This window comes from Rhea americana, unplaced genomic scaffold, assembly GCF_003343005.1.
Source record: "Rhea americana isolate MKP2758 unplaced genomic scaffold, rheAme1 scaffold_49, whole genome shotgun sequence".
Classification (NCBI taxonomy): domain Eukaryota; kingdom Metazoa; phylum Chordata; class Aves; order Rheiformes; family Rheidae; genus Rhea; species Rhea americana.
The window spans coordinates 1,667,151-1,694,626 of NW_028186634.1; the positions used below are offsets into that span (position 1 = coordinate 1,667,151).

General features: G+C 34.8%; 1 protein-coding gene across 4 annotated transcripts in view; it reads left to right on the forward strand.

Annotated features, from left to right (window-relative positions):
• The window catches only part of PLEKHA7 (pleckstrin homology domain containing A7), a 150,922-nt gene that overhangs the window by 53,769 nt on the left and 69,677 nt on the right, over nt 1-27,476 (forward strand). The window contains exon 1 of one of the 4 annotated variants that reach the window (XM_085317144.1): nt 7,516-7,602. The exons of the other annotated variants lie outside the window; for them this stretch is intronic. Within the exon in view, the coding sequence (XP_085173270.1) occupies nt 7,559-7,602 (44 nt within the window). The 5' untranslated portion in view covers nt 7,516-7,558. Of the gene's footprint in view, nt 1-7,515; nt 7,603-27,476 lie in introns of those variants that run through there. 4 annotated transcript variants of the gene reach the window in all.

A 27,476-nucleotide genomic window follows, 5' to 3' on the forward strand; every position in this document is an offset into this window, starting at 1 on the left:
ATTTGTAATCACTTAAAATATGTGTAAWTAGATTTTCAAAGTCTACATTTATTCAAAGCAAATATTTTTGATTAAGATATTAAATGTTTTGAGAATGTTGCTATTTGGAAGAATTAAGTTGTAGCTTCAGACTTTTAAACTGAGATATATTTTTGGATATTTCAGTCATCTATTAGGARTTAGATATTTATGTTGCTGGGAGTTGTAACTTATCACACAATTTATGGAAGCCATGGATCATTTTAAGTATGGATAAGATGAATAAAGACAGATATTTCTACTGTAGTTCTGCTTTTAAAACTTAACAATTCACAAAAATGTACTCATGTGGAAAGGTGATAAATGCTAATGCTATGGTAAAGCTTAATGCTACATGCTTCTTATTGGTTGTCTCTTTGGTTCAACAGTCCTATTAAAAAAAAATTTTTTCCAGGAGTGCTGTGGAACAGTTTTATAGAGAAAGGGTTGAATTTTAATGAAGAAATTACTGTTTCTACTGTGGAAGACGGTAATACTGCATAATAATTAGAGAGAATGTGTTACAATACCTCTGTGGCTGAAAGATCTCAGGTTTCCGGCACACCTTAATAAAGGAATGTAATCTCTGTTTATTGTATCTACGTCTGAAGTCCCTGCTTCTCCTACTGCAACAATAACAAAGGGAGGGAGAAATCTCAGTTGGAGCAGGAGTTTTGTGCTATTACTCATCTTTCTGTGGTACATTTGAAGCATAGAGTAAGAGAGTAAATTGTTAACATGTTCATATCCAGAGAATGTACCCAGCAGATAATCTTCATAAACTGTAGATTGTACAGTGGTGCTGGTTAGTTTTGTAAGGCTGTAGTGGTAAAGAATCATTTATGAATAGGGAAAAAAAAAAGGTGCTTGTGCATGTTGTTCCTTTAACCACTTTTCTCTGTGATTCTTGAAATAAATGCATGCACTTATTTGTGTGTTTGTATCTCTGCTTTCCTCTCAGGAAAAGGATCAGTAGGGCTACCAGGCTGTCTGGTCAAAGGTACTAGCAGGGTTTTATTGAAACTGATGTTAACCATTTAAGGTCAACAGCAGTGATTGCTCTTTATTGTTGTTCTTTGGCCTAATTTTGGTGGATGCTGAAGTCTAGTAGCCTTTCTCCTTTCTTCTTCTTCTTTTTTTTTTTTTTTTTTTCCCTCTGGCCTTTTAAATTTTGAAAGAAATAGATAGGTTGGAAGTTAAAGAAGATGGATATTCAGTAAATGGTAGCTGACATAAAAACCTTCTCTTCCCAAAGGTACGTTAGTGAAGCACTCACCTTTTCTTTCCTGCTCCTTGAGATCAAAATGCCCAGAGCCAGCCTCCTAACTCTCTTGTTTCCAGTTAGCTTCTGAGTAGAATGTAATTACGTGAGTGAGTTCCAAGTCCTTACCTTTCTGTTGTGAATAAAGATAAATTGAAGTTACTTCTGGCTTCCCATCATTTCACTGTTTTTGTTTGTTTAACTCTCTCATTTCATTATTGTTTTTWAAAAATTTTTCTGCATGTGAATTAAGGTCATCTTCAGTAATTTTCAGATGAGATGATTCATTTCTGTAGTTTGCAACAGAGATCATTAAATACTATGTTGCATGTATAGAATTGGGTGGTTTTCTTTCTAGGCATCACTAAATCATTCTGACTTGCCACTTGGTTTCTGTTCTGGTGTTTATAGAGGTTCTTTACTTAGTCCAACCATTTCTTTGGACTTTGTGTATTGTCCAACCATTGATAACTTGACAGCTCTGACTGTATAAAATAGGTRTTTCTGCAGCCATTTTAGAGCTCATCCACAGAGCAAAATCATCCTTTAAAATACAACCATTTCTGGTTGGAGTAGCATGGCTTACAGAGAGGGGCTGAATTATGATTTGTATTCCATTTTAGTTGTTGCATTCTGGTGACTAAATGTTTTCCAGACAGTGAAACAGTAAGTGGGACTACAGTTCATGATAAATGGTTTGTGATTGCCATGGAGTGAGGAGGATTAGTATTCATCATGCTAAGTTCGTGTGTTAGCAGTGATGTATTCATCTGATGTGGCCTCCGTTTGGGATGGCATGAAATTGATGATTCCATAGCCTCGAACAGAGGGCTGGAAAAGCTTCAGCTTTTGGGTAGACAAGTTTCATTTTCTAGAGGTCAGAATTTCATGTGTGAATTACATAGGTGTTCGGAATRGCTTATGTTTTCTGCTACATGTAAAGAGAAATGACATGTCATTGAGTGGAGATGTGGTCTGGTATATTGATGATCTTCAGACAAGGCTAAATGCACCATCAGCATTTTGTTTGTCAATTGCTTTCTAAAGGTTGGTAATAATATTGATCAGASTTTGTCTTTCAGGTGCTGAAGGTACAGTTTCCTAAAGTTGGTCACTTAGGATGGAATGGTCTCATAGTTTGCTGTAGATTATGGAATTATGTAATTGAAGTGTTTATCTTGGTGACTGTTCTTGAGCTATATTGTAACTCATTTTTGGTATCCGTGCAAGTCATAATTGCAGTTTCTTGGGAGCATTTCCATATTTGGACAAAATTTATATTACACTTCACAGTGGTGATAATTTTATGGATTAATAGCATTTATGGTGAAACTGGTTACAAATTTCTTGTTTGTTTTATGCCACCACATAGAAGATCTGATTCAGATATTCATCATAAGTAGTATTCCACATGATTGAAAAACACTTCCTTAAGTAATTTATCATTCTCAGTTTTAACAGATTTGGGTTTTCTTAGAGAAATTCAAATAAAATACTACCTATGATTCCCATAATTTAAGATACATAACAGCAAATGTAAACCTGGAGTCTGTGGTTAAATTTTATATGGTAGTTTTTTCCCTTCTGCTCTGCAGTTATCCAAGGCCGACAAAAGGCCTCTTTCCTAAGGATGCCCATGTTTTCCCACTGCCCCTAGGCTGCTAGGAGAACTCTATGTGGTTTTAGTTCGCAAAGAAAAAGAAGGAATGTAGTGTCTTAGGCATGTCTGCCAAGAGAAGCCCAAGATTTCCGCTCCACTGGGAAATTAGCTAATTGTACGTATTTTAGAAAACATCGTTCTTTTTCTGTTTGCCTCAATAAACTGAGTATTGCTTCTATCTCATATTTAATTGAGTTTCAACTACATAGAATAGATACAAATAATTCTGCAGTTGCTGCCATGAGATAATTTCTTCAAACTATTATTTTTAGTTGGAATGTAACTCTTAGGCGTATTGTGTGTGTGTGTATTTTTTTTTTTTTTTTTTTAACAGCTGTAATTTTGGAGGATTTGGATTAAATTTGGAGGATCTTTCCTCACAAGAAAAGTAGTATAGGATTTTTCTAATGTAAATACAAAACTCAATCCTGTCTCAGCTACTAGTGTTTCTGCAGTGTAATTGGAGTTTTGCTGACGGACTGTAATATTGTTAATAATAAGATTCCTCTTTAGACAGAACATTGTTATTTCTGGCACAAATGCCTAGTGGTCAAGACATGGGTGTTATGCATAGTCAAGAGATTTTATCATTTTAAGTAGTTAAAGTAGAAAAGTTTTTTTTTTTTTTTTTTTTCTTTTTTCTTTTTTCTTTTTTCTTCTTATAGGTTTTATCAAGGCTATCATAGTCCTTTGGCCTAACCGGTATCAGAAGTCCAGCATGACTTCTGACCTCTGCAGCCCTTTGTAAAGGTGGAATTCCTTCATCTAGGGAAGGTTACTGAAATCAACTTCATAGGAAAAGGTTGATTAAGATTTCCTTAATCATATATGTTGTTATACTGTTCCTCTCTCTCTCTCTTTTTTTTTTTAAAGCCTGATAAAATCTTGTAATTTTGTTAATTCAAGAGGAGACACCTGTGCACTTAATTCAAAACATAGTAATGCAGACTACCTCCTGTTATAGCAATTTTAAATAAGCTATTGTAATTGAAACTAGGGAATGAATTGATGATATTTAACCATGGAAGGGGAAAGAGATCTTGCAGTATTAAGCTGCTGCTTTTCCATTAAAGAGAGGGAGCTTACTCCACTGCCCACTTTAAATATTAGTATTTAATCAGTACTCATTTATTTATTTAATTACTGCTCTGTTTTAGATAGAGAAATAAATCTTGATCATTTTCATGCTGTAGAGTATTGGGAGAAAGCRAATACTTTTAAAGGAGCGAAACAATTACCAAACTTTGTAGCGTAATCAGACAAGTTTAGTTAAACTGAAATGTTTGAGGAAATAATGAGTTCAGGCAAATATCAATCAAGAATTAATAACATGAAGGGCAGAAATTGTATTAGTACATGTTTGCCTGTTTAGTAGCATTGACCAAACTCCTAATGTAACTATTGAATGAAGTTGTTCTGCATCTTCAGAAGTATGCATGTGTAAGATGAAGATTTAGAATTTCATTTTCTTGGAATAAGTAAATCCACTGTTCTGTGTTCTTTATTCTTTCTTGTGGTTCACAACCATTTTATTTTCCCCCTCTTGTAGGGAAAGAGGAGAAGAAAGGAGAGGGCAAAATTTTTGACCAAATTGACAAAATTCTGCTGGGCCTTAGAAGCTATATTTCACCATAAAATTTGATTTTTATGTATGCCTACTGTAGTATGTAGATAACTGATAAGAGAGATAAGAGTCTGCTTTTTAGGTGGAAAAAAATTTCCTTTTTGGGGGACTCTAGAAAGCTAGTAAGAGAAGCACTAGCTTTCTTCAYTAGTCCATCTCATTTAATTCTAAAATGGCGTGCATTAAATTCTGATTTAAATAAGAGAGAGAATGATCAAAATGTAAAGACAACTTTGTATATTGTATTCTCTGTGATATTTAAAATGAGGACAGGCTATTTTTATATTAAAATGGTTTAAATTTTATGTAATTGCTTTAAGCAAAAAAAAAAAAAAAACCAAGGGGCCTCATGGTTAGACTGTCAGCAGTTATTTGGGCTTGACAGAACAAACAACACATTAAAAAGCTTCCCATGATAAAAAGTAACTCATTAAGCAAGATTGAACTTGAAAAAAGTTTTGCTTGAAGGGAATAGATCTTAAGTACAGGCAGCTCTTCTGAGAAGACAGAATAATAGGAAAACTAAAAAACAAAGCAGGTTGCAAGATCACCATTTCTAAGTTTTGTCCAGAAGATTCAAGTGCCAAATCCTGGTTGAGAGATGCTGATTAATGTGTGGAGTAGTATTGAAGTTTCTGTACCAGTTTCATCAAACACTTACTTTGAAAAGTAGTACTAGGTAAGAATGTGTTTCTTGTTTAAAAAACAAACAAAAAAAAGTTATAGGAGATCTCTTTTCTTTCTCTCCGACCCTTCCCCCTTTTTTCTCCTAATCTATTTTACTCACTTTTTAGATTTACTTTTGATCTCCCATGTTCCATCAGATCTTAACTGGAAATTAAAAAGTGGGTGACCAGTAGATTGGCACATGCACAAACGTGCTGCCTTGTCGTCTTCAGCACAAACTTTTGACACCACAGGTGCCTTTGTGTTGCACCAACATTAAACACTTGCAAAACTGCCCTGGTGTGGAGCCAGTTTTGCCTGTGTTGAGTGATAGTGGTTATTGCCTTCTTTAGGCATGTGTGTCACTGCTGGTTTGCTTACACATCTTACCTTCTGGCCCCCAGAGTCTCTTCCCAGGTTGCAAGCATGGCTCAGGTTACACTTGATGGTAAGCATGTAATCAGATTAATGCACTTGCAGATTGCAACAATTCATTGTAAATCATTCTGTCAGAAAAGAGGAAAAATATGAGCATTATAAAAATGCTATTTTAAGCATCCTTAAAAGGGACAAAAATATAAACTACATTTGATGCAAAGCAGTAGCTATGATGTGGATTGCTTACTTTTCATAATTATTTCTGACTGAAACTTTGGATATTTTTGTTTACGTTGCGATATCTGGTATTTCAGGCTCTTTTTGCAGAGAAATGTAATTGTAGTTCTTCTAACGACATTGRTATTTGGCCAGCAGAACCAGTTACAACAAGTTCTCTGTTAGGTTTTTCTGACAGCTGTTTGCTAACATATTCTTTATTATATTTAAAAAAAAAAAAAGTGTCTAGTATAACTAGAGATTCTGACATAAGTTTTTATTTATACTTTTTTCTGAGGATTTTGGCATGAAAAGGCAGTTTTTTCCTGGACTGTTTGCATCATCTGTGTTGCTTTAGAGGAATTTTTGCATGTGTGTTCTGAAACAAAACTAGTCTAGAGTGCTTATGGTGGGTGTAAATTTACACATTGTTTTCCAAAGTGACAGTGGGTGTTCAGAATTCTGTTCAGTTCTTCTTTCTGTTACCATTTTTGCCTCAGTAGTTCACTAATCTACTTACAGAATTAAGTTAATAAAATATTACAGTTCTTTCTTCAGTAGTTTGGTTCTTAAGATTTACAACTGTAATTGCTTCTCTTAGCGCTTATKATAACTGTGTAAGATACCTCTTGAATCTTTTAAAAATCCTTACAAGAATGTAGCTTAAGATTTTCTGASATTTACTTGATGTATTTGGGGGGGGGATGGATTATGTAGCAAAATGTACATCAAGGAATCATCCTACACTGTTGAGAGTATAGCTACTTCATATTTTTTTAATGAACTGTCAAAACTAACCTTAAGCGTATCTTAAAAATTGAGCCTAGGAAGAAATACTGTTCTTACTAGTCTTAGTAAAAGAAACATTGGGTCATAGTAAATTCTGCAATATAAAGGGTGGTCCTAGTTTGTGCAGCATTTAGTTAATAAATTGAGAAATGTAAATTGTAGGATTTGGTTACTATTTGATTTGCAGAAAAAATGCCTGAAGTACTGGTAGAAGATTTGAAAGGAACAAACTTGCAAGTTTCTTCTCTATGCAAATTCAGAATTTCCTGTTAAATCAGAAATGAGGATGTTGCCATAGCTCAAAACTGTTATTTTTATAAGAATTAACTACAGGAAAAAAATAACTAATACAGTGATTTATGTTTAAATTTGAATAAATGTCAGCTAATACTTGAATGATAACAAATTGTTAAATATAGATAGTATCTATTGAAATAAGATGTAGATTATTTTTAGTCTCGTTTTTAATGCTGTTATTTTGACAGAGGTATGATTTATGACGTTGTTAATCTGGTTTCATCAGTCCTGTAATTCATTTGAAGAATTTCTCTAGGTGAAAATACCTTGCTGAAGGATATCTTCCTGGGGAAAATAAACCTAAATTTGAATGCTTGTGAATGGTTGCTTACACATTTGATTTTTTTTTTTTCCAGTTCTTTACGGAAAATACTACTACTTTCTCGTATGCTGAGGACAGCTACCTTAATTTAAAGTCACTGTTTCAAACAGAAGGTTGGTCCTGTTGGCATGTGAATCCTAGTGCCTCTGTACGCTGATCAAATGACTGCAATGCAGATAACGCTGCTGGTGCTAACACTTCATTCAAAATTTACATCAGATTCTCAGCTCTCSTTAGTGGTTTCATTTACCCCTAACTTCAGGTGAAGAATAATCATCTGCTAAAGATACACAGTTACAGTGGAGAGGATTGTAATGGCTGAGGACTATGACCTCATCTGGGGAGGATGCCAGGGCAGTGYGCAATCCTGGGTAAAGTTGTTGCTGCTTCCCTAACATGTCTGTCCTGGATGTGATAAGCCGTAGGTTACCAGTAGACAAAAGCACAAATCGGGGCACAGCAGACGATGTCAGAAATTAAGGCCTGTGTTGCTTTCAGACGGTGTTGTGTGCTAGTGTGGTTCATTGGAGTCTCTCGTGTCTTACGATTAAATTTTGCTTGTTGTGACGATTTCTGATTTTCTGAGATTTTTCTTCTCAAAATCTCACTGTGTAATGCTGATGTTAGCCCTATCTTCCCTGTGTCTACTGCCCTCTCCTGAAGTGGGATATCATCTCTGCTTTTCCGTAACTCTCCAAATTCCAGCTGTGCCCACACTTCATTCCCCCTTTCCCTAAAATGCTGAAGACCTGTCTCTCTCTCCCTAGAATTTACAGAGCCTCTGGTTTGAGCCCTTATCACTCAGCAGGGTTACTGTGGCTTTTCTAAGAGTGCTCTAGCACTCTTCCTCCCTGTCCTCCTCTCCTTGTTCCCATATAGGTAGTCTACCTTTTGCCTGCTGCTTTAACTACATTACTTACCGCTTTTTTAAAAAAAATCCTTTCCTTGGCTCTCCTGTTAGACTGCATCAAGTTCAAGCATGTTTTTCTTGCTTTTAAGACATGTCATTAGGTCTGTCACTACCCTGTTTTCCTACCAGGTTACTCCTTCTGTTTAGGTCTATTGAAACATGGCTATAGTAAAAAATAATTTTTTTCACTTGCCTGCTATTTGTTGGGTAGAAGACTTCAGTATAGATTTCTAAATTTGAAATAATTGTTTACAGAATTTGTAACTCTTGCTGTGGAAGAGTAATTATTTCCTTATTATTGTTTTGAAAAAATGCCTTTTGTCTTTGTCAGCCAATTTTAGCTTTTACTGTTCCCTTCCTTCTGTCCTCTTATGAGTAAAACCAAAAGTGTTCTCCTTCATTTTTCTACAGCTGTTCTGTCTTTACTGTTGTTCTAAAATATGCCTGAGATAAAATAAAAGACAAAGTTAGAATATGGCCTGTAATTCCAGAGTCTTTAATTGCACCTTTGTTTTCCTTTGGAATGATGCAAGGGAAGATGGATTCCAAGTGTTGTCAATGATCCAGAAACATTGTTCATAGGAGTTTCTCTATTGGAAATTGTTCAGACTGATGAAAAAAGTCGACGTGTGTATATGGATTAGAGAAATGTTTGTATATTTTCTTGCAGGTTGACTAGACTTTAATTAGAATAAATTTTGGGTGTGTTCACAAGGTACCTCTGCTTTAACTCTAGCTTTTGTGAGCTGTTGTGTGATATCTGAATAACAACAAAAATTTTGATAGAGCTTTTGGAGGGAAAAGATGCAATCAAGAAGTTCAGCTTCTGACTACAGAAAAATTCATGTGGAAACCTTACAGGCAGGTTTATTTTCTCCCTTTGTTGTGTTACCATAGATAGATACTGAATATTCTGCATGTTAAAAGATTTATTATGTAGCCTGTGCCAGCTTGTAATATGTAAATSTTGGTTTGCAATTCAGAATTGTTCAAATTGAGAAAAGTAGCACAGCTCTATTAATACCTACTAGGAGTCTTTTATGTTTCTTTGCTGGCAGAATACTTTTCTTTTTATGGATTTATTGCTGTTGTGTGCCAGGCCTGCCTTATTTCTATGCACTGAAAACATAAGACAAATTGAAAGTGGATTTGCTAATGTAAACTTTACTATTGCTATACACCATGGTCCTTGATTTCACTCCATTGTGCTTTCTCTCTGTATTCCTTTTCTGCCCACTCTCACCCTGCTGGGTCATGATTTTTCTGTATTTCAGATGCTAAAAGCTCCCAAATAAAGACCCCTTATTTTTAAAGACAAGCTGTTCTGAAAATTTGAGTTGCTTAAATGCTGTAATTTTCCAGTTTTTAAAATCTATTTTTTTTTCTAACACCTAAGCTATTGAATGTTTGTACTCACTAAGTTTGGGCAATTTAAAGTAATGAAGATACTTTCAAGTCACTGCACTGTGTAGTTTATAAATTTTAAGATACATTAAGTATTCTCAATATGGCCTCCTAGAGTCAACTGAAAGTTAAGTAGAGTATGGTTTATCAAAGTTCACAAGTGTGTTYCCATAACCTCCACTTTTTGAGTCATGACTGTGAACTTTCAGAAGCTAGAATCATTACAGATACCTAGCAAGTCTGAGCATTTATTCTTTTCTACTGCAGTACTGAAATGGCCAGGAAGTGCACTAAGTGTTTGGGCCTAGTTTCTTTAAAGCAATACTTAACAAGCCTACTTAGCTTTAAGTAATGTTTTATTTCTGTCAGCCTGCCTCACTGTCTGTCTGTCTCTTCCTAAGAATCAGAGTCTCAATACATGAATGCATTGTCTGCTATGTTATTTTTAAACTATAACCTCTTTACTGGTTGTTTTTGCAGTTGTGGATATCCATGTGTTATTTATTTTTACTTGACAGTTTGTTCATCTTCTTATTGCAACACGTGCAGCATATTAACCCCAGCTTGAATACTAGCTGGAATGATTCTGCTGGAGTAATCATTGCTAGTTGAGTCCACTGATTCGGGAAAGTGAAGGCCTGTAAGTGTTGGGACGTTAGTTTCAGATCCAAGATATAAAGACATTTTATCCTTCATAAAAAAAACTGATGGAATTTTGACAACCATTATTGGTGGCCAAGTGAAGATACCATGCATTGTGAGATTCAAGTTCAGAAGTATAACTCAGATGCCAAATTAGGTCTTCAGAAAATGATTTCCATTTTCAGCCAGCAGCAAGAAAAGCTGCATTAAAGCAAATGTATGATGTGAATTGTCCCATAGGAATCTGGAAACTAGCTCTGTTGAGCATAAAGGTTGGCCTTACTAGACCAATATACTAGTCACTTAAAAAAAAAAAAATCTTGGTACCCAAGACTATGATGTGAAAAGATCTGATGCAATAAGTTCTACATGTGAAAACATGGAAATGTATCTGTAAAACTTGAAGTCAGAGTGACAGCAACAACTATGGGTACCAAGACCATCTTCTAGACCTTAAAACATCGTTGTTTATTTCCAAATGCATCTGTTGCTTCCTTTCAACTGTTGATATACTCTGGTTTTAGAGATGTCGTGACAGGGCTCAGGTTGATTGTGTTGTGCTCTTGTATGGAGAATTCCCATATATGCAGGACCTGAGGAAGATTTCCATGGTGRTGATAAAATAAAAATTGGGCAGAAAGTAAGAATTGGAGACATCTCTAGGATAAAGGTGACTTTGAAATCCTCCTATTGAGAATCTGTAAAGCTGCTGCGTGGAATTTAATCTGTGCTTGCACAAAAATCCTGTAGTTCTCTTACCTCGGWTAGAGGTAATTGGTACATCAGTATTTGCCTCATAGGCACCCTCTCCCACTGTTCTGGAAGAATGCTGCCAAACCTGTGAGATCAGAAGGAATACAGATGGTGTTTGAAGAAGAAATGAAGCTTGCTTCCTTGCATCCTGAAACTATTTACAATCACTTCTCCCACCTGACTTGCTCATCTATTCCTCTTATGAGGAGATGTGTGTGTGTGTGTGTGTGTGTATATATATGTATATATGTGTGTGTGTATATATATATATATATATATACACATAAGTAGTGACAACTGAGTCCTATTTTCATGTCATGTAATGTACTTGAAGGGTATTGGTACTTTTCAAAACAAAAATTATTCCAGAGACTATATAAAGTCCTGTTTACTGCTTATTTGGATCTTTAGGTTGGTACTAGTGTATGAAAATGTGTGGAAATTTAACTTGACTGTAAATTTTTGGGTGGTTACTGAATAATCCTTCTCAATTTTCTTACTGAGAGGATCATCAGATTAAGTCCTTTAAGATTTCTTTTTGTTTGTTTAGTAGAAAGCAAAAGACTGTAGCTACAGTTTAGTTGTGAAYGTATGGGCCAAAAGGTCCGTTACATGAGAAGGATGGCTTAGTGCATGTCTGAACATACTTTGGAGCAGAATAATTCATGCTGCAAAGGTGTGAAGCACTTCTTCATTAAATGTTAAAGATCTAAGTATACAACACGCCTTGAAAGTATTGTTTTTCCATTTGCTGCTTTGAGAGGTACTTGAACTTTTCATTTTGAACTTGCTTTCCCTAAAATTATAATGCCTGCTGAATTTTTGCACCCTTTGAAATCTTATATATTTGTTTTTCTACTTATATGCTAATTGTTTCTTGTAATAGATCATAATGTTTGTGCATTTGGAAGTTCTTTTATGTTTAAGGTCTTTCTGGAAACCAGATGATGATTGAAGTAATTTCAGTAACCCTTAAGAAAGAAGGAGATAGTCTGATTAATTTGATTAATATTACTGGTATGTGGATGGTATTGTTTCTGAGTCACCGCTCTTTTCTATTAGTAAAACTAGTGTTTTTCTTTGTAATACAGCAGAAGTTAAAAGCTTCTGTATATAGTATAAACTGCAGCATTTATGTATAGGATTTRATGAATTGCCAAACTTGAGGGCTCTGTAATTCAACAAATGGGATCAGGTCCTGGCCTTTTTTTTTTTATTTTATTTTTTTTTTTAGTATTTGCTTCAGTGTTTGATCACTTTGTAATTTTATCAAACTTTTGTGCACTACATCATTTTATGTTGGATTTTTTTGTTGTTAGATATTGCTAACAGGTGAGGTCGGTTTCCCAGGACAGAGGAAAGCCAAAAATCRCAGCAGTCCAGTCATTTTTCTTATCCCTTTCATATAATGTGCAGGCAGTGTCTTATTAAAAGTGCAAGTCAGATTCTATGTAAAAATAGTCAGCAAAATAATTAGAATGATTTGAGATAATAATTAGGTGTATGAGAGTTCATGTGGTTACTTAAGTTAGATACAAATTTCAGGTATGCTTCATTTTCAGTTAGTCTAAGATACAGTAAATCTACGTGCAGTTAAAATAATCAATTTCTCACCTAACTTATACTACCAGTTAAACCTTAAATATTGCAGAAACAAATTTTAGTAAAAACTTGCTGTTTTTATTACCATTTTAATGATTAAAGATATAACTCTAAAGCTAGTATCAAAATGTGGATTATTCATCTTAAAATCTGATCTTTTTGTTATGCTGTACTAGAAAATCTTATCTATTGTTGAAGTGTAATCCACTACATTTTAGCATAGTGAGTTATACTGTAACACTGGTAATGTACACATCTTTGTATTTTCTTCCCAATAAGTCCATATCTGAGTGATCAGCTGTAAGACCAATAGTAATTCTAACGCTACTTTAAAAAGTTTGAATTACTCAAGTGATACTGGCAATTGGTATCACTTGAGACTTTTGTGATAAGGATTGATTAACATTTCATAAAAACGTCTACTCAGGCACTGTATGCTAGTGATTTACTGTTTTTACTAACCCAGTCTGGATTCAAGATACTGATTTAAATAATTCTATTAGTCCACCTGAGACATTTGGTTCCTATAGGAAATTTGATTTAAATCAACACTGATGATAAGAATTACAGTTTTTGACCATTAACTTCTGTAGGGTGATTGTTTAAACAAAATAAGATTAGATTTTTATTCAGTTGGTTATTTTTCATCAACATGCATGCCAGAATTTTTTTTTTTTTTTACTAATTTAGAACATTCTCCATGTAGAGCTTGCTAAATTGTGTGAAGATGTTTTGCCTTTTATTAAATAGCACAATTTCAGAAAGGCAATGAGTATTCAGTGTCACTTGGTCATGATTTGGAACAATGTGCAGAAATAAAGGGCTTTGATTCTCTACCAGTTCTTGCCCTTGCTGTAATAGAGTARTTCAATACTAACTCTTATTAGAGAGAGACTTTTTCCTAGAAAAATATGCATGTATTTTCTGAGAGTAGTCAACTCCACTTTGTTTCGTTTTGTTTATTGATATAGTATTTTAATGAATCCCAGATGACAGTAGAAATGACGTTCTTGAGAAAGAATTTCAGATCAGTAGGGATTCAGTTTGTAAATCAATAGAAATTAAATGTTGAGATGAGGAAAACTTTTATTATAGCTAACAGCTCTGGACTATTTCCCATACAGTGTTCTTTTTTCATTCATAATCTTTTTTTTATGATTTAGCAGAGGTACAGATCAGTTCCTGTGAAAGAGTTCTTTGGACATTATCACCACATAGACTTTTTAGTATTGATTCTTTTTAAGTGTCTTTCTTGAATGTTTGTTTTGGAACTTTTTTCCCAGAAGTGTTCTTCTAGATTGAATCCATTTTCCTCTCCAGGATATTCTATCCTATCAGAATAAGGAATTTCTTTTTTCCTATGTGCTTTTGTTCTGTTGCTTAGCTTTGTTTTTTCTATATTGCAGTTTATCACTTACCTTGACTGTAGTCTGCACTCAGAATTTTAATCCAAGCTTCCTTTGTCCCTCAAAATTTGAATTAATTCCCATTSATTGTGCCTTACTCTTGTATGAACTTTTTTTTTTGTTTCATTTGTTCAAGGGATTGAAAATGTCATTCATTCACKCATTCACAGTGAATATTACATGCATTTACAACTCTATAAATATACATGTCAATGTATAACAAAATGGCTTTTGTACCTCTGCATGAACAGCTTCAAATAATGGCAAATTGTGGGATGACCAAGCTGTACCGGTTTGCCAACTTGTTAAAGGAAATCATTGTCCTGTGGTTATACTAAATAACTCCCGTAGTATGTGTATTTTAGTAGCATGGAGAAAAATTACCATTAGGAGATCCTCTTTTCATCCCCTTGTATATTTTAATCAAGGAAGTGAAAATATTTTCCAGTCTGCAAGTTTGTGCATACTGTGACTAATGAGTAGCCTTGTCAAGTCAGGGTTTATGTTTAAAGATTTGCACATCCAAAATGTGTGTGTGGGGGGGTTGTTTGTTTTTTTTTTTCCTGAAAACATTATATCAAATATTTAAAAAAGGAGGTGGCAAGGGGAAGCCCCTTTAAAAGAACTTGTCTTTATTTTTTCCGTAGATTAAAATCTTAGATGCTGTTGGGAGCAGTTGGAAGAAAGTTGAGGTATCTTGTCCACAGCTTTGCCTACATTCTTTTTTAACAAGTTAGTCCCTGATAACATTTTACACTTCACACTGAGCAGACTTAAAACACTTACTTTGTATTGATATGAGAAGAATTCTAACAACCATCTTAACTCATACTCTCAAAAATACTTAGTAAATAGCAAATGTTAAATGTAAATCTTTTGAGGGGAGAACTATAAAGAAAAAGAAGCTTGAGGGGGAAAACAGTATTAATCTGTTCATGGCAAAGTTATTCTTGAAATCTTAAATTGGTATTTCTTTTTATACAGGGTAGAATTTTGTTTTGGTCAAACTGTCAGCAGAATGAATGGCAGTAATTAAAATTCCTGTTGTCTTCTCTGCACAAGAAAAGGTTTCTGTTGTTGTCCTGGTGACAGTTGAGTGACAGCTTCAAAGTGAGTAATTGCTACTCAAAGCTCTATTATGAACACTTACAATGTTGCAGAAAGGATTTCAGAACAAAACTGGATTTCTTTACTAGGCTTTCAAAACATCTTTTTTTAACCTGATGTTTTGCGTAAATAAATATTGCCTAGATGATTTTGCCTCCAAAGCTTTTCATCATCTTTTTTTTTTTTTAATACCTGTGTGAAATATCATTGCAGATTGCTTTGTCTTGGTCTGTTGTGGTCAGAAGGACCAAATTCTTAGGAATTACTAGTTGATGCAGTTGGTTAGAATTCATGCTACCTTACAGATCCTGTATTTTAATTTTTTTCGAACACTTTGCTTTTACAGCATGAGCACGTATGCTTTTTTCATAGAAGGTGCATATTATATGCATACATATAATGCTGTGCAGTTACAGCATTATGATCACTTGTAATGTGTTTTATTTAGTAAGTTTTAATAAATCATTTGCAAGAAGAATAGCATTATATTATAAAGATTTTCTTACGGCCACAAAAGTCTTATAAATTTGTTTTTGGAAGATTCTGTGGGAAGAGTTACTTTGGAATTCTACTTACTTCTCCTAGCTTAAGAATTTGATAAAAATGCATTTCTGAATAATAGAGTTTATACATTTAGCGAGTTTAGGAAAAGTGAGATTTGCAGGTTGTAAGCGTATTTGTAAACTGTAGTCTGCTTTGGTACTTGCACTGAGGCGTGTGTTGTATGCCACAGTAGTCCAGTTACCATGGTCCCTGTTACCATGTACTGTATGTACCTAACTTAAAATCTAAGATACTTTCATAATTCTGAGAGTTGTTATATGGAGGGAAAAAAAAAGATTAGCTCTTGTTTTAAACATAGTTTAGTTCAAATTCCCTTGAAATGCAGGTAGAGTAAGAATTAGAGGTGATGATAAAGGTATGTTATGTTGCTGTCTGAGATCATGTTCTTCTGACCTCTGGTAAACACAGCCTAATTTATAGTAGYTTACTGATTATAAGAATGGAAGATGACTTTTGATTTTTTAACTGATGCATTCCATATAGTGCTGTCTATAAATACGCTTCTTTGATATTTTTATTCCAAAAGACATCGTAAGGGACTAGATGAGCCCATCATAACTGAAACCTACATGCTATTCCCAAATATGCAAAAGATAAACTCAGTGAATTTTAAGAATTATCTTTAGGAATTCTGCCTATTTTCTAATACGTCTAGAACCTCAAAATGAAACCCCCAAATGAACCCTCAAGTGTCTATGTGCAAATATGTGCATTAGATATATATATACACACATATGTATTTGTGTGTGTGTATATAGATATACACATGTGCATATATGTATCTTGTATATATGTAAACACATATGTATTTTGATAGGGAAAAGCAACAGAAAAAGGGAATGATTTTTAACTTTGATTTTTGGTCACATAGTAGTTCACTAACTGAGTTAACCTTACTTCATGGAGGCTGCAATTGGAACTCTTGGAGAACAAAGGGATTACTGTGTTTGCTGAGGAGAAAGTCTGTTGAGACCATGTAGTGGATTTTCTATGTAACTTTGAATTTGATCAGGTTTTTCTCAAAGTTGCTCATATAAAATTGCTCAATACTCAAAAGTATCTGAAATTTGAACGGCTCTTCTATCTTTGGTTAACTTTGCCAGGTTTTAGTTCCATTTGCCAAGGGATAAGTGAATCAGGGTTGTTTAAAATATTTTTCTGTTTTCTTGTGGTACTTTTAATCTGAGTGACTTAAAATGTACACTTAGAAGGTGCTGTTTAAGAGATTAGATTGAATAAATTATGTTAACAATAAAGCAACTTTTCACTGCATATTAAGCTTAAAATGTCGTGTTTTTTTATGCTTTTTATAAGTAGATTTATAATCTCTAAGATTACCTGTATGTGGTTTGTGTTTTAACACATCCTGGGAGAATACTTAATTTTAAGATATCTTTTTCTAAAGAGTGTCATAGAGTCCTTTACATATTGACAAAAGGACACACTTGCTTGATGTCCATTCGTGCTGTTCTACAAACACTGAGAAATGTGAGTTGTCAAGTTCTGAGCATTTGTAAATTAAGATTTTCTTTTAAACATTTTTTATGTTGTAATAGATAAGTGACATCTTGAATTTTTCACATTTCATTTTTGCTGACCTGTTTGTCTTTTAAATCCAGTAACATCAGTAGTGTAATTTAGACTTCAGGTGATGCAGTTGATAGGTCTCTGATATGTTAAGTCTATCACTTTTCTGTATGGTAAAGGTCTTGTTGTCCCTTTATGTGAAAGACTATTAAAATATACTGATCTTACTTCTGAAGCTTTTGGGATGTGAATGAATAAAGTGTATTGGTAGCGTTTTCCTTGGAAATTGCCACTTCTGTCAGAGCATTGCTTTTTTTTTATTATTATTATTATTATTTTTTATTTACCTTGTTGACAAAGGTGGTATGCTTTCTGGTTAATCTTTTAATCTTGTTATGGGTATCTTAATTTTTTTTTTTTTTAATTCTATGTTTTATTTTCTTACTACCAAAATTGCTTTTGGTACTGTAGCCATAGTGCATGTTACGATTAGTTTGCTTTAAATGAGCTTTTAATGTGATGAGTCATTTCTAAATGTTTTAATTGAGATAATATACAGAATACTGGTTGTACAGAAAATACAGTGGRTTATTTTAGTTTTCTTGCCTTGGAGACAGTTTGCATATATTCTCCACGTTAATTATTTCAAAACAAAGTTCCTTTTGTTTCCATTTATTTTTCTTTAAATGACAATGTGAAGTAAAGCTGTTTTGTGATCCAGTCAGCAAATGATGCAATTTTTGCCTTTAATGTAAAATAACCATATTTCACATTGCTTGGTGCTAGTAAGAGTTTATAACCCAGCTTGCCTCCTTAGTCCTCCAGAGGAAATCTGCTTCTGGCCAGTTATGATAATTTGATTAGACACAAGTACAGAATTCTGAACAGACAAAATCATACACAAGTCAAGAGGAATTTGCATCTTAAGAGTCCTAGCTTAATCTATACTTTACTGCCTGTGGCATAGTAGAGTTTAGTTTGTAATCAGGAAGCTCTATTTTCATAATTAAGGCTTTGGAAGATTAAGTACGTTATATGGAGTTAGTTGTAATATACTTTATTCATGCTTTTAGAAGTATTAGCCATTGAAATTGATTCTCAAAACTTTCAAAATAGAAATTCTGAGATACTTTAGTAGAATTTGTCCTCTACTGTCATTCTGACCTTTCAGCAATGAGAAAATGTGTGTGAAAGAAAGCAGCCAAATATTTAAAATGATACTGCTGACAAAGATAAAGAAAATAACAAAGACGGGGAAGTGGGCTAGAGCAATGTTATTCTGGAACTCAGAGGATTATCCTGTTTTTCTGTATGTATTTCAGTGCCATCTTGTTGCAGGTGCTTGATAGTTTTCCATCAACAAAGATTGGGGAAAGATAGTGGAAAATACGTATTTTAAGTTTGAGATGGATGTGTCTTGAACACCAGCTGTTTGCTGGAAGATAAATTTATCTGTGCAGTCTGTCTGTCTCCTAATTCAGGATTTCCACAGTRACTGCAACAGTGTGAAAGGTTGGTTGGGCTAAAAGTAGCACAAAGTGAAAATCTTTTTTTGGAACTGAATAGTTTAGAGAAGTTGGGGATAGGAGGGCCTGTACCAACAAGTGCTGCAGCACTGTTACGATATTTGGAGATAGAGATGTCTGAAAATAATAGAGTAAAAGTAGGCACTCAGAAAATTTAAGATGAAGTTTTTTAAAAAGTCTATTTTATCATGGAGGTTCCAAGAGAAGCAGTATTGTCAAGACCAAATTGAGAATTCCATTTTAATTATTCCCTGAGATAGCTGGTAATTGATACCACTGAGATTTAATTTGTAGAAAAATTGCAGTTACTAATGCCCTACATTCAGAGTTCTAAGTATCTTCATTTTAAAAAATCTGCTTCATCCTAAATCTTATAGCTGAGCCAATACTTTCTTTTAGAGTTCTTGAATTTATGAATATAAAGAGTGATCTTGGTTATAGAAGTTGTATAGCTATGTAAGAATGTTTATATATGGTTATAATATGATTACAGTATGGTTTTATTTGTTATTGTGTGAAGAGTATAGAACATTTATTTGGAGAGCTGGAATTACCTGTACTTCCAGCCCCAGGGAATAGTGGAGAGCTCATGAAACAGAAAAGAACATCTTGTTGTGGAGGTTTAGGAAGCAAGGAAAATTCCTGTAGTGCTCATATGACTTTTCTAGTTGATGTAATTGCTGTAATCTGCTTAAGGAAAAGTCCTGTATGAGGCCTGTGACTTGGGCAGTGTGTATTGCAATGTCACTTGCCTTTCTCACGGAGAGATAGCTGTCACTCTGTACAGTGTGCTGATGGGTTAGTGTTGGAACTTGAGTCAATTATATTGCTTTTTGGGGGGGATCAAGTTACTGAAAACAAAACTGTTTAAACTTTCTAGTTTGTGTCCATAAAATGTAGCTGACCATTTCCAAATCAGACCCTAGTTTTTTCATTCACATCAACTCTCCTCTGTTGTTTTCTTGTATATCAACAGTATAGCTTTCATGTCTGTTTTCTAGTTCTCATGCAGATAAAATTTCAGTATTCTCATTCTAAATACTGATATTTCAATATAAGTATTCAGAATGAGAACAGAGTAAGGTATGTAGGRTCAGATCCTGAGACATTTCAAGGTGAGAAAAAAAATTGCTTTGCTTTTACTTAATGTTTTAAGAATAGAATATCTTAATCTGCAACCTGCTCCCATCAAAGGAATGAAAAATACGCRTGTGGAATTTGCAGAATTTGTGAGTTGTCTGAAAATGATTACCATTCAGAGGTATTAAAACTTAAGGTAATCGTGTATATAKAATATGCAAAACCCAGAGTGCTAGATGTAAAACAGAGATGATGTCTTTGTCATACAAGTTAAGGAGAATTGATTATTTTGTTTTTCCTAGAGAGCGTCTTGTTGTTCAGAAACAGGACATTTGCGGTATTTTTATTCCTATTTGACATTAGGTTGCATTAGAAAGTAGTTATGTCTTTGTATTATTGTTGTACTTTGAGATGAATGGATATTGCCCCTCATAGCTTTCTGAATTTCAATCACTGATTATACGGTTTAATCTAGATTCTTAAATTGCTTTTGAAGAATTTGACAGTAATAAGATGACAACATGTGATACTACCTGGAAAAGCAAGCAAATTTTGAGTTATCTTAAATGAACTTGACATCTCAGTACAGTTAATTGTATCAGTTGTAAGCCATACCATGGTGAGCTAAGGTAATATCAGTTAGGAAATAAGCAATTGAGCAGAAAGAATGAGATTTTTATTAAGTAGTATATGAAGGGAGTCATCTCAGTATGAGTTTCCAGAGACTTCCCTAAGGAAGGACAGGTTTTTGGATGCTTTTGATTACTTGAATTTTGTTAAGCTGCGGTGTCAGTCTTGCCAAATAACTTGTATGTGTTTGCCTTCTGGGTATCTTGATGCTCTAGGCTTTTATGTATTTGTATAGGATTGTATCCTGTTGTATAATGTTTCATTTCACAGCTGAGAAAAGTTACACTGTAGTAAACAAGGCAGCCTTCTTCCCCCACACTTAGTATTTGAAATGAAAAGAAGAATTAATGTAACCAAAATGTTGTACTAGAATAGAGGGTTTTTTTTGTGTGTGTTGGATATAAATATTGTAAAGGAGAAGCTTCCCTGCATTGAAAGAGACTTTCTATAAATCTGTGAACAGTTAAACTTGGCAGGCAGCAATGCGTCTTACTTAACTAGAGTTTGAAATTACAATCTGTTCTTAGCTCCTAGCTTGCTGCAGTTCTTTGGGAAGCTAGACAGAGAGATTGAGGTAATCCTTTCAAATATAGAAAAATAACAAATATTTTTTGCTTATGTRGACTGTGGTAGAACCCAGAAAGCTGCAAATGAAGACTCCAGTTTGATTGGCACTTTTCTGTCTTATCAAAGTTTTAAATGTTAGTAAAGTGGTGGGGTTCTTTTGATAAAACTACTCTACAAGGTCATATAAGAAATGCACTTCAGAGCTAAGATCTGAATCAGTATCCCAAATCCYAGTGCACTAGTGCCAAAATTAACTTTCATCATAGTTACTATTGTAGATAAACATTACTGCACTAATGATTTTATAAACTTAGCCACAATTTTATCCTTTTCTGTGAGAAAACCCCATTGCTGTGTAAAGACCCATTTACAAGTGCTTATCCAGTCCCTGAAATGACTGAAATATAATCACTGAATGAATTCAAATTGTTTCAACCTTACATTGCAAAACTGAATTTAACAGAATTTAGCAGAATTGTGTTGTGAATCAGTGATGGCATATTATGTAAAAATCAGTTATGCTTAAGTCTTACTTTTTTTCTGTACTGCTTAGAAATATATATATATATATATTAAAGCAATGTAACTGCAGTGTCTATTAAGTTATGTTTTAAGAATAAGTGTAATTTGTTGGTCACGATCAGCATAAAATAAGTATGGTCAACAAATGKTCAGAGTAATTAATTGATGACCTTGATTAGTTCTGACAGCCAATTGAGAAAAATTAACCTGGGATTTCATCTGTGATTAAGTTTTTATATGTAGAAAGTGAGAATTCCTCAAGAGGAAATGACACAGGGTTTGTCCCATTACATACTGTCCTCTAATATGATCTATTTTCCTTTTGGAAGTTTTGGCTTTCTAAGTCCCAGAGGGATGTGGATATGGCAGTACAGGTATGTTGCTTTGAAACATCAGTTTTAATTCTTTTCTTTTTTGAGATGGTTGTTGCTATAAGTTACAGCTTTTTCAACAAGCTTGAAGATTTCAAGCAGAGAAATGACAGACCTAGTGACTAGCTGTGCAGATGAATTATTCTCCTGTTTGTAATTACTTTGGAAAACAGCTACGATGCTTGTAAAAGAATATAGTTAATGTGCTTTGCAGTTGTACAGAGTGAAAAGCAGACAAATTTAAGTATGTCTTTGAAAGTTGAARCTAAATTTTTTTTTTTAATGCATTGTCACACTGACCAAGAAGGTGGAAATAAATTCTAGCTTTGCTTTCAACTGTTGTGAATTCAGATAGATATTTGGAGAAGAGAGGAAAATCCTGAGAGTTCCTGAGAAAACGATTGCGTTGTCTGTTGGTAGTTTGAATTGTACGGAATATTCAATATCTAAAGAGCACACTGAATTTTCTTTTAGAAATAATTAGTGTTAGATTATCCACTTAAATTCATCTAAACAATTTTTAAAGTGTTACATGTTTTCTATAACTACTGAAATAAAATGTGGCTGAAAAACTGAAAGCTTGAAGAGGTACTCTACTGCTTCTAATCTTCTTGATGAAATGTGTATATACACATAATATTCATCATACTACTTCTTTTTTGCATTTTAAAAACTAGTATTTAATAAAACACTTCTACTACACTACTGGRCTGAACTTACTTGGAGGGTCTAGCTCTTAGTTCTGGCTCTGCTTGCTTATGTGCTTTGAAGCACATTATTTTCAATTATAATCCACCTAAAGGGGATATCCTTATAATTCACAAAGATGATGAAGGCTAACTTAATACCTATATTTTGAAAAGATTACAAAGCTTTCTATAAGTCGAGAATATATTTTTCTAGGGCATTCTGTTCTTGTATCTGTTGTTAAATAATTACCTAAAGAACAAATATTATTTCGTGTGAAGTTACTTCACCTTCAGAGCTGCCAAGTTTCAGTCACGTGCTTGGTAGAGACTTGTTTGGCATTGAAAGGAGTTAACACAGGATTTGAAAAAGTTTTGGAATTTCTTTCAATCTCTAATCCTGCCCAGCGTGCTGTTTCCTCACCCCAGGCCTTCTCAGAAATGAGAGCTTGCGTGCTGCTGATTCTCTCACTGCAGCATTGCTTCTGCCTGTGCACTGTCTCACCAGAGAAAAAACAGCCAAGCAGCGCAATATGCAACTGGGAACACTCCCCAAGTGCTACTCGCATCCTACTCTGACTGCGTATTTGAAAAAAGGAAATGATGATCGTGATTTGAGTAACTGAGAACACAAAGTGACCTGGGTCTGTGGTGTCCTCCCAGCTTGCTGGCTGGGCTGGGGAGACAGCGGAGAATTAGTCCTTGCATTACAGAGGTGAGAGAGGCCTTTTCTTTCTAAGAAGCGGTCACACAGTGGATCCTGTGGGCAAGGTGTTATTAAAGAGCACATTTCTGTGATACTCAGCAGTATGAGTTCTATTCTGGACCTGTGTGGGCTGTGAAGGTACTGGAGATAAAGCAGGCGCACAGCAATGCCCTTGTCCTCTTGGAGGCCTTGTCTACACTGGCTTCGTGGTGCTGAGAATGGAGTGCTCTAGTSCGGGCTGTAGGCCGGTGGAGCTACAGAATGAGAACCAGATGGAGGGACTGCAACATGCTGCTTGAGTGGTGTAGAAGGAATGTAGCTGATAGTTCCAGTAGATACAGTGGTGTAGTAAGAGCTGTCTTCTGGCTTGGATTTTGCTGCAGCYTTGCTTCCTGAGCCAAAGTTAGGGAGCTTGGCCTCACCTCCTCTGCTGRTTTTTGTTTTGACTGTCTCATCTTTGTTTGCTGGGCTTACCGTGAAAGATGGGAGTAGCTTCACCCTTCCAGTTACTTTGAGAAAATAATGGCAGGTTTTATGTGTTTTCTTTCCCAATAGGACAATGTGGTTTCACACAGTCTAATTCAGAGCTGATTTCAAAGACAGACTGTCCTCAAAAATGACTGTATACTATCCAACAATGCATATTGATATTTGCTGATAAAAGCAAAAGCTCCTAATCACCACATACAGAACCAGCAAAGAAACTTTAAAAATGTATTTGCTAGCTAAAGTGATGTGTGAGACTGAGAGTGAAAATGTTTCTTACATATTCCCCATGTTGTTTTTCTTAGCCACTAGATCTTCATATTGTCATCAGCTTTGTCTTCCCCCAGCGGCATTCCAAGATGACTGTTTGGGCACCATGAATATGTCTACTCAGTGACACTAAGAAAGTGCAAATACTACTTTCATGACTGTTTTCACTGCCTCTYTTCTCACAGCTGTCTGCTTGTATTTTGTTGTAAAGCTTTACTCTCAAATAAGTTTGCACCTTCTGCTGGTGCAATATGAGTGTCGACTCAAGAATTTGCATGCATAATGTGATTATGTGAGAGCTTTCATAAATTTGATATATCTAGTTAGTTCACATAACTAGAYATTTAATGTACTAAAATAGCATTATTTATGCCAATAATATACATTGCTATTAACCCATTGTCATGGGTCATATTATGACTTGACATGTTGTGATTATGTAGTCTTTGTGGGGTTGTGAAGAAGGCACTAGATGACTGAGAACAGTTGCCTGCTCTTTCTTCAGAGCCAGTTCTTTGGCTTATGTCTAATAAGGAAAGCTCTGGCATTACGCACAGCAGAATTGTTAATTGTCAAAATAATATCCTTGGGTTTCCACATTGAGTTAAGGATGAGTATTAAAAACAGAAAAACTTTAAGAGTTCAGAACTGTTCAGTACATTGTTGAAATTTTTAATATTTTAATGTCTTTTTTTGCTTGGTTGTAGAAATCTCATCTAATTTGTGTGTGTATGTGTATGCATATATATCTGTGTGTGCGTGTGTGTAATACATAATAATTTACCATATTTTCCATTACATAGATGCCAAATAGGATGCTTTGGTCTAATTCAATGGGAATATTTGTGTGATTATGTTTTAAAATGTTGCAGGAGTTTCTCTGCTTGGCTGACTTGAGTATTTCTACATGCCCATAACCTAAAGGGAAACAAACACCTTTATTTCCTTGACTAAGGTCCTCAGCAACTGATGTAGCTGTAAAAAAATTTATTTTTTTTTAATGCTGCAGAGCTAATTGTTAACACAATTGTTTCACAAACTAATTTTATGCATAGTTTTTTAAAAGGAATTTTCTAAATTTTTCTAACAGTTCTAATTTCTAAATATTTATTGAAGTTCTAAACTATGAATTATTCTGTATCACTCAGTAYACAGTGGAAGCATGCTTGTGTAACCACACGATCGAAACATTTAGGCAAATAACATACTTTTTASTAAAGCTTTTTCAGTTTTGTAGCTTTGGTCTCAGAAGCATTTCGTATGGTGTATAAAAGACCATGTTTGCATGGTGATTCATGAGACGCTATAAATTGCATGTTTGAATGAATGAATGAATATTTTTTTAAGAAATAACTAGTCTTGACAGTGCAAATATCACTTTTTGTGACCTTTTGAAGTTTTTTAATGGCAATGGCAGATAAAATGCTTTTTAGCTGGTGAGGACTGGCCCTCCACAGTGAGAGGTACTTGCAAGTACAATGCACTGCCTGTGGAGGGACTGCATATGACTTACAGTAGGATTCTATGAACTGATGCAAAGGTAGTGGCTTTTGTGTCTTACAGCATTTCTTCACTGTAAGTGCTGGGTCTCTTTGGAAAGGAGAGTAACTAGTATTTGTGTAACTCATAGAATCACAGAACGGTTGAGGTTGGAAGGGACCTTTGGAGATCATCTAGTCCAACCCCTCTGATCAAGCARGGTCACCTAGAGCATGTTAGGCAGGATCATGTCCAGGTGGGTTTTGAATACCCCAGAGAAGGAGACTCCACAACCTCTCTGGGCAACCTGGTCCAGTGCTCTGTCACTCTCACAGTAAAGTAGTTCTTCCTCATTTTCAGATGAAACTTCCTGTCGTTCAGTTTGTGCCTGTTTCCTCTTGTCCTGTTGCTTGGAACTGCTGAAAAGTTTGGTCCACCCCCTTGACACCCTCCCTTCAGGTACTTACAGACATTGATGAGATCCCCCCTCAGTCTTCTCTTCCCCAGGCTGAAGAGGCCCAGCTCTCGCAGCTGTTCCTCACAGGGCAGGTGCTCCAGCCCTCTGAGCATCTTCACAGCCCTACACTGGACTCTCTCCAGTAGCTCCATGTCTCTCCTGTACTGGGGAGCCCAGACCTGGACACAGTACTCGAGAGGAGGCCTCCCCAGGGCTAAGGAGAGGGGCAGGATCACCTCCCTTGACCTGCTGGCAAAATTCAAAGCTCTGAAGAGCTGATCTGATAGAATACATTAATTTATACTCCTTACTCTTGGAAAGATGGTCTCATATTGCTAGTCTTTCCTCGAGCAAACGCTTGATGTTACGTGCCTTTCAGGAGTACTGTAGTCCATTTTATACTTTAGATTTTTTAGGAATAAATACTTTCCTTTATAAATGCATTTAATTTGAGGACTTGCATCATAACAAAACATTACACATTACACATTAAATTCAATAAATAATAAATCAGAAGTGCATTTGACATAAGAARTTGAAATCTATGTTCAACACACATGCTTGTAAAGAGAGCATGTTTTGAGATTTTATGTCCTATATTGTAGAAAAAAACTGTTTCTGAAAGCTGTTCTATYCAGTTTTCATAGCCATTGTATTAAATTGTTTCAGCTTTCTGTGCTGTCTGACTTGCTAGTTAGAGGAAAGCTGAATGTTGAAAAATTCTTGTTTGCTTTCGTTCTTAGAACTGGTGAGAGTTTTCAACCTCCATTGGTGAATTCAGGTGGTTTGCTTAAAAACATTACTTTTCATTTTAACTAACTTTGTTATAGCTTAAAAATTGGGTCATATAACATTTTTATATAAAGTTTTCCTTAAATACTTTTGCACAAAGTGRTTTGCTTATACGGCAGTGCTTATTGGAGGGCTTCTTCACTAAATGTTTTAAGCTTTTTGTTATTATTCTGTGTTAGGTAGAATGGTTCCAAGTTCATGTAATTATTTTTTTAAAGTACTATATTTTGGTTTGGAGGTTTATAGAGAAATCATCTGACTATCTTACAATATGTGAGTGAAAAAGGAGGAAACAAGCGAGTTCCAAGGCTGAGTTAAGATAATATGATATAATTATGTAGTCTTTTGCCTTTTAATRTTACTGTGGTATGATCTCAGTATTTTTTTTTTCCAATTTTGAAGGCAAGAGCTGTAATTTTTCTGAAGTTGCGGAAATAAGGAAATAGAATGAAATTTCACATTTGAGGAATGTCCCATTTTGTAAGGACTTCCTTGTCTCATGTCATGCTTTTTTCCTTAATTTCAAGGTACTTGAATATGCTTTCTGTGTGCTAATAGAATTCTGATGATGTCTCATGATGTGTGTCTAAAGAATTTGTGGATCAGCAGATGACTTCGGTCTGTATTAACCATGAAGATCTGTGCTGATTCTGTGATGTGATAGTATATTTGTCCTTTCATATGATACTCTTTTTATGACTGAAAATATCTGTAATAATTCTGTGGCATTCTCTATTTTAGCTTACTATACATTTATT